Source organism: Limulus polyphemus, unplaced genomic scaffold, assembly GCF_000517525.1.
Source record: "Limulus polyphemus unplaced genomic scaffold, Limulus_polyphemus-2.1.2 Scaffold5544, whole genome shotgun sequence".
NCBI classification, from domain to species: Eukaryota; Metazoa; Arthropoda; class Merostomata; order Xiphosura; family Limulidae; genus Limulus; species Limulus polyphemus.
This window is the reverse complement of record NW_013671154.1, coordinates 18514-25903: the sequence shown is the minus strand read 5'-3', so window position 1 is coordinate 25903 and position 7390 is coordinate 18514. Positions and strand designations below refer to the sequence as shown.

Sequence of the window (7390 nt, the reverse complement as noted above, 5' to 3'; positions counted from 1 at the left end):
AAAAAGGTAATTTAGATTTATTTAAATTTTTTTTGGTTACAAGGTCAGTCAAATTGACCAATTCTGTTTTGAGATAGGGTAGGGAAAATAACAGATAAACTATGAAGTTTTACTGAAAAAAAAACGTTTGAAATGCATTTAGGAGGTTTTAGAAATTACACAGAGAAATTTTGAGATTTTTGAGATGAGGAAAAGTATTTTTAATTTTAACATGAAAATTACTTTTCACATAGACTATTAAAAACAAATACTCGATGAATTCATGGACAAATCTTTATTTTATTAAAAATACTTCACTAAAAAATATGATTTTTTGTATGTGAAAAACTAATAATAGTAACTGAAAGACTGCCAAATTCTGTGAAGATAAACATACTGTATTTGAAGTTAGAATTTTTAAATCTATAAAGACTTTAAATGAGTACAAAGAGGTCACATAAATGGCAAATGAGTTTTAATTATAATAAGTGTAAGATAATGCATATGGGTTATCATAATTTGAAGTATAAGTATAATTTGGATCTAAGAAGTGTGCTGTTGCTAGTGGTAGGGCAAATAGAATTTTAGGTTGTATCTAAAGAAATGCTGAATATAAGTCTAAAGAGGTTATAATTTCATTGTATAGGTCACTGGTTAGGCCACATTTGTAATATTATGTTCAGTCTGAGGCTTTCTACCTTGGAAGGTCATTGAATTATTGAAAAGGGTTCAGAGGAGGGTTACTAGAATAATACCTGGGATAGAGGGGTTGTCACACAAGGAGAGGTTAGGATCTCTCAACTTGTTTTCTCATGAAAAAAAGAAGTCTTAGGGAGAATTTGATTGAGGTGTTTAAGATTGCAAAGGGAATTGATAATGTTGATGCATAATCTTTTTTTATATTTAACAATGAGAACAGTAGAACTAGGAAACATAAATATAAGTTTGGGCAAGGTAGGAGTCATCTTTTTTTATATTTAACAATGAGAACAGTAGAACTAGGAAACATAAATATAAGTTTGGGCAAGGTAGGAGTCATCTTTTTTTATATTTAACAATGAGAACAGTAGAACTAGGAAACATAAATATAAGTTTGGGCAAGGTAGGAATCATCTTTTTTATATTTAACAATGAGAACAGTAGAACTAGGAAACATAAATATAAGTTTGGGCAAGGTAGGAATCATCTTCACATAAGACAACTTCATTTTTCTAACAGTAAATTTAAGTGAGTTTATGAGAAAGCTTGATAACAATATGAATGATAAGAGCAGGCTTTAAAATTTATTTTTTTAAATTTATTTATTTAATAGTTTTAGTTTAGTTTAGACAATGAGAAAGTCGAGTTGGACCAATAGCTCCCTTGTTGTCCCAAAACATTATGTTATGATACGTTAAACAGCATTTTCGAAAGATTCTCCTTCCAAAAGTACTCTTGTATCATATTTTTGGGTTAAATAGAATGCTAAGTTTAATGTCAAACAAATGTACTATTGATTACAGATTGACAATGATAATGTTGTACTTTACAAGTCATCCAAGTTATCTAAGTGATAAAATTAGTATTCCAATTGCTTGAACTTCTGTGGTTGTTAAAGTTTAGTAAATTGTTTTTTGTTCAACCATGGTTTTCTTGGAATTTTGTTTTAATATGTTACAAAACTGATTCACTAACTACTACTATGATTACTGATAACAAACTCAAGGACTGAATCACTGATAAACAGACACAATCTAGTTTTTTATTTTGTTACACTATTTCATGAATGTTTCAGATATTTTGCAAGGCTTAGACTTTCATGAAACTTGTAAGACTTGTACAATCATTACATCATGTAAAACTCCCTCCAGTGAACAACAAAATATGTGAATATTAAACCATTTAAACAACAATATTTGTTGGAATAACTGAAACTTGGTTAGATGTAAACAATTTTGATGACAAATATTTCTTTGAAATACAGTTAGAGGTTATTTAATAAGGATAGAGAGACAGATAAGACCACCAGATGAAATTCTACGGTGAGATTAACTTTAATGAAATCATAATTATAGGTGATTTTAGTTTCAGATATATAAATTAAGAATTGTTACATTTAACTCATGAGGGAGACAATGATGGTCTGTTAGTTGAGGTTCCATTACTCCAAATGCCTGATAGTCCAAAGATGCGAGTTTTTTTTTAACAATTAAGATGTTAAATTGATCGTTTGATTAAATTTGTGAAATTTTATGAACTAAATGGTTGCAATTTTTCATAAATGGATGAACAATGTTTATCATTATTTATGATGTTATTTTCTTGTATATATGTATAGTGTTAGCTGCAGAGGCCACATACTTATACATCAGGATTGGATTTTGGAATCTAGCTCTTCTGAGAAAATGTACATTCAAGATTTTTATTCCATAGAGCTGTGACAATGAATGTTATATCCCAAACTCATTAAATATGTTAAAAGCTTTCAGTCAGTAAAATTATCTTGACACCTAGCCAATGCAATGAGCTGTACACAATAATGTTGATTTAAATATTTTTGCTGTTTCTATTGAAAGCCAGCAAGGATGGCTGTTCTCTCAAAACCCTGCCCAGATGTACCCTTTAAATTTATCATTTGAGGTTGCACTCATCTATTATGGACCTACAAGTTTGTTTATTCATTCAATTTTGACTTATATTATGAAAATCAAAAATTTGTGACAACAGAGCCTTGAGAATACCGGACAGTCACCAAGAGAGACAGGTTTCTAGAAACTGTTTAGGATGGTTTTCTTCAATAATTGGTTAGGAAACCTACTGGGAGCAATGCTATTTTAAATTTATTAACTTCTAATAAAGAAATGGTTAAAAGGATACACATAGGGAAATATTTGGGTGAGAGTGATCATTGTTTTATTAGCTGAATGTTTTACTACCTATGGATATCAGGAATAATGTCATTTTCGTTACAAATTTCAAAGGGATGCAACAAGAATTACCTGCTGCAAAACTGTGCAACTGCATTAATTGAAAATATTGATCAAATGTGGAAATAATTTTTAAATATTCAAGATCAATATAGGAAGAAAAAGGTGACTGCAAGTAAAATTCTAAATTGGTTCACAAAAGACATAAAAGACAGAAGTAAAGAAAAGTATTATAAGTTTATAAAGCATAAAACTGACTGCTCTGTTGGGAGACTTGAAGGCTTATAGATCAAGAAAGTTGGTCAAACAGAATATTATGCAAACAAAAAAGTTGAAAACAGGTTGGCCAAAATATAAAGATTAATATTAATAATATATTTATATTCATTATGGCGAAGAAAAATGTTAGGATGGAAGTAGGGTCTTTGAAGGATTATACAAGAAGGCTAATATCTGATTATTATGGGATGGTTGGGTTACTAAATCTAATCTTTTTTTCTATTTTATTCAGATTTACTTAGTAGCTAACTTTATATATTGTAATGATAATAAACATAACTGGTAGTTACCTGATACGGTTCATGATGATTTACTGTACCTATTGACTATTTGATTACATTAGTTTGAGAGGCAAAATGTTAAGATACAGCTGGAGATTTGTTTAAGAATACAATAAACATTTATATTTTCTGTGTAACTACATTATATATATATATATTAAGGAAACATCAGATGTTTGTAAGGAAGCTTACTTAATTATGATGTTTTTTATACATATAAGAAACAAATCGACTTTTCAGTACCTCCCATGTCACTTGTAATACCTTATTTAGTATTCTACAAAAGGTTGGGGTGCAATATACCAAGCCATTTTTTTGTAGGCTGGAAAGAGAATAATAATAATTACAAACGGGCCATTTTGTGCAGATGTTTGCTCCTTGTAAGTCTAACATACATGCTTTTTCTGCATTTTTATATGTATACAGCCTTAGCAGTCAATAATAAAAGTTTCAAAAGTATTGGTCAAACTGAATCTGTTTAAGATGCTTTTTACCCAAATGTTCTATTAGGGTTTTGTGCAATTCTTTGCTATCCCTATTATGAACCTATATTTGGTTCATGATTAAGGTCTTGAGTGTTGCTGGCTGTGAGGAAGACGATGCTACTTTACAAGAGGATTTCATGAGTTGGGCAAATAAATGACAATGATTTTGATTATACTAAATGCAAGGTAAAGCACATGGGATATTATAATTTAAATTATAAGTATAATGTTGATGGTAATAGCTTTAAATGTATAATGGAAGAAAAGTATCTAGGTGCTCTGGCTGTTCAATTTCTAAAGGCATCCAAACATGTTATTGCTAGTGGTAGAGCCAAAATTTTTCTCACTTTGAAAAACAGAAAGTTACAGGGGTTATGACTGAGGTGTTTAAGATTGTTATATGAACTGATAATGTCAATGAATCATCTTTCTTCATACTTAACGGTGAGAATAGTACAACAAATATAAATTCTTGGATGGTAGGAGCCATCTTCACCAGGATAGGTTTATTTTGCTAACAGTGTAATTGGCTTTTAGTATGGGTTGCCTTCAGACGTAGTACATGCAATGATGCAGTAAATTTAAGATAATTTAACTTAATTATGGGAAAGCTTGATAAATATTTAAATGATAAGGTCTTGCATTGATATTTTTTATAGTTTAGACAAAGTGATAGCCTTGATAGACAACAAGGTCTCATGTTATCCTTAAATAAAACTAAAAATTAAATGTTTGTTCACTGATATTAGTGATAGGCCTAAGTTCCCAGCTGATGAGATATACTAACTGCTAGCACAAAAAATTTACTTAGTTGCAATTGCTAATTCTCTCACTCTACAAAATGTACTCTACCTTAAACTTCAATTTGTGTCTCTAGTACTTCATAATTCATTGCAAATTCAAACTCAAAACTGATAAAACTGAAATAAATAACTATCTCTCACTCTCAGTAATTTACACTTTACAGACCTATTCACTATGTAACAGACTTACTCTTTGAATAATTCGCTGACTTCACTTACTAAGGCTCCTTAGTAAGTTCACTTACTGTCTCAATAAATTACTATATTCTAACTAATGTACTCTAGCCAAACAATTGTAAAAACAACCAAGTTAAAACACTCAGTCTAAAAAAATAATGTACACACTACAACTTGTTGAAACTGAAAATTGGGACGCGAAGAGTGTCGAGCTGTTATTGTTAACAATAAAATGTACTTATGTAAATTGCTTATTTAGATTATTAATACTAGAATTATTATTATATATATATTATTACCTGGGATAAGAGTAAGATAAAGACCAGTACTACTAAGTCTAACTTCTAAGAGTAAGACGGAAAACTAATATTATTTAACCTTGTTAATTTTATTTGTTTACGCAATTACTGTATCAGTATCAGCATAAAAGTTGAAACCATGTTTGTGTACCTCCTTATCTAATAAATAACCATATCACAGTCTAAGGCATAATTACCTGACGTTTATAACACTTCCATCAGGCATTCTAACACGATACTGATACTAAGATATATATATGTATACGTTTCACCCTTTTGAATCATACTTGTATGGTTTTGGTTTTGGATTATTTTGTTCATATAAAAAAGCGCCCTTGTCTATTGATGCGTGACTCTCAGGGTCGGCTTGTTAGTAATAAGGATTGTAAAATCTTATCTGACCCATATTGTGTCTTATTGAATCTCCAAAAAATTACTTAGAACTATACTAGAAGCTTTTCCTGTCACCACACTTAGAAAACATTTCACAAAAGCTAGCTCTCATTTTCCCATCAGTGTTATCTTCCAAATAATTAAGATTATTGCCATCAATCCAATTTTCTTAACCCTCGATTAACTTAAATTTCGGTATTTATGTTGCTGTTTTTCAATAAGTACATATGACTGAAATGCAACTTACAAGTGTTTGAGCTAATTTTTGTTAAAGTAATCATTTTGTAAATATTAACAGTTATATAAGCACAAATTAAGTAACGAAGAATAAACATAAATTTATAAAATATGAAGATGATTACCCCGACTAGTTTCGACGTACCAATTATATCATTTTCAAGGGTACGTCAAAACTAATCGGGGTAATCATCTTCATATTTTGTTAAACTTGTGTTTGTTCTTCGTTACTTAATTTGTACTTATAAATCTGTTAATCTTTACAACATTTGTAGATAGCACAAAGTACTACTTATCTTGATTAAAGTGATCATGTTTTAAGTGCACATTTTGTGACGTTTAAAATTGTATCGTGTTGATTACGAACTCCTGACTGCTAAATATTTTCATAAATAACAAGAGTGAAAATTTATATTTTGTTATATCATCATGGTTTGAAAAAGGATTACTGGTTTAAATTTCGCGCAAAGCTACAAAAAGGCTATCTGCGCTAGCCGTCCCTAATTTAGCAGTGAAAGACTAGAGGGAAGGTAGCTAGTCATCCCCACCCACTGACAACCCTTTTACCAACTAAAAGTGGGATTGATCGTAACATTATAATCTTAACTACAAGTACTGCATATACACATTGTAATGTATTGAATTAAAAGAAGCAAGTTTGAATACATAAGTTGTAGCTAAACATGCAATGAAAAAGTGATCAGATCATGGCCTGACTGCCGTTACCGCTTCCTACGGCTCTGTGATTTGTTTATTCGTTGTTAAGTATAAAGCACCACAATGAGTTATCTGTGATATGCTTACCATAGGAATCAAAAACCGGTTTCTAGCTTTATAAGTCTTGAGATTTAGTCACTAGGGAGGGGTGGAATGTGTCCTTGAAAAATAATGTGTAACTTCTTTAGTAAAAATTTCCAATACAAATGCTTGTTCTCTTTGTAAACAACTGTTGTCATTTTGTCTATAAAACAAATGGGGCATGGAGTGGTCCAATAATTTGCATACCCAGAATATAATTCTGAGGGTTCGTGGTTTGCATCCCGCTGCGGCAAAATTGTGTTCTAGAATTTGGAGCCATGGCTGTACTATATATATTATAGTGTAAGATTGACGATAAACTCCCAGTATTATATCGCAATCTGAGGGTCGCCTCTCACCAAGCATACTCTCCATTTCAGTCGTGGGGGCATTATAATGTTACAGTCAGTCCCACTATTCGTTGGCGGTGGGTGGTGATGATTAGCTGCCATCTCTATATCTTTCATTGCTAACTTAGGGACAGCTAACATAGATAACCGTCATGTAGCTTTGCGCGAAATTCAAAACCAACCCAGTGTTAGTTAAAAACAAGAACAGACCAAGAGCTGACTTGGTTCTGTTGATTAACTGCCTTCCCTCTAGACCAGGGGTCACCAAACTTTTTTCACAGCGGGCCAGAATTACTGAGGGAATGACGAGCGCGGGCCGCATAACCATTTTGTTCAATACAATACAATGAATACACAAAAACTAAAGACAACAAACATGTTTATTTACCAAAAAGTTATCAAA

General features: G+C 31.2%; 1 protein-coding gene across 2 annotated transcripts in view; it reads right to left on the bottom strand.

The window, feature by feature from the left end:
- LOC106472716 (stimulator of interferon genes protein-like) overlaps positions 1-5628 on the bottom strand; it is a 44640-nt gene extending 39012 nt beyond the window's left edge. Inside the window, exon 1 of one of the 2 annotated variants that reach the window (XM_013933370.2) lies at positions 5407-5628. In XM_013933370.2, coding sequence (XP_013788824.2) covers positions 5407-5435 — 29 coding nt within the window. In that variant the 5' untranslated portion in view covers positions 5436-5628. Of the gene's footprint in view, positions 1-4782; positions 4841-5406 lie in introns of those variants that run through there. The other variant, XM_022401257.1, reaches the window with a different exon arrangement.
- Between the last annotated feature and the right edge of the window lie 1762 nt (positions 5629-7390).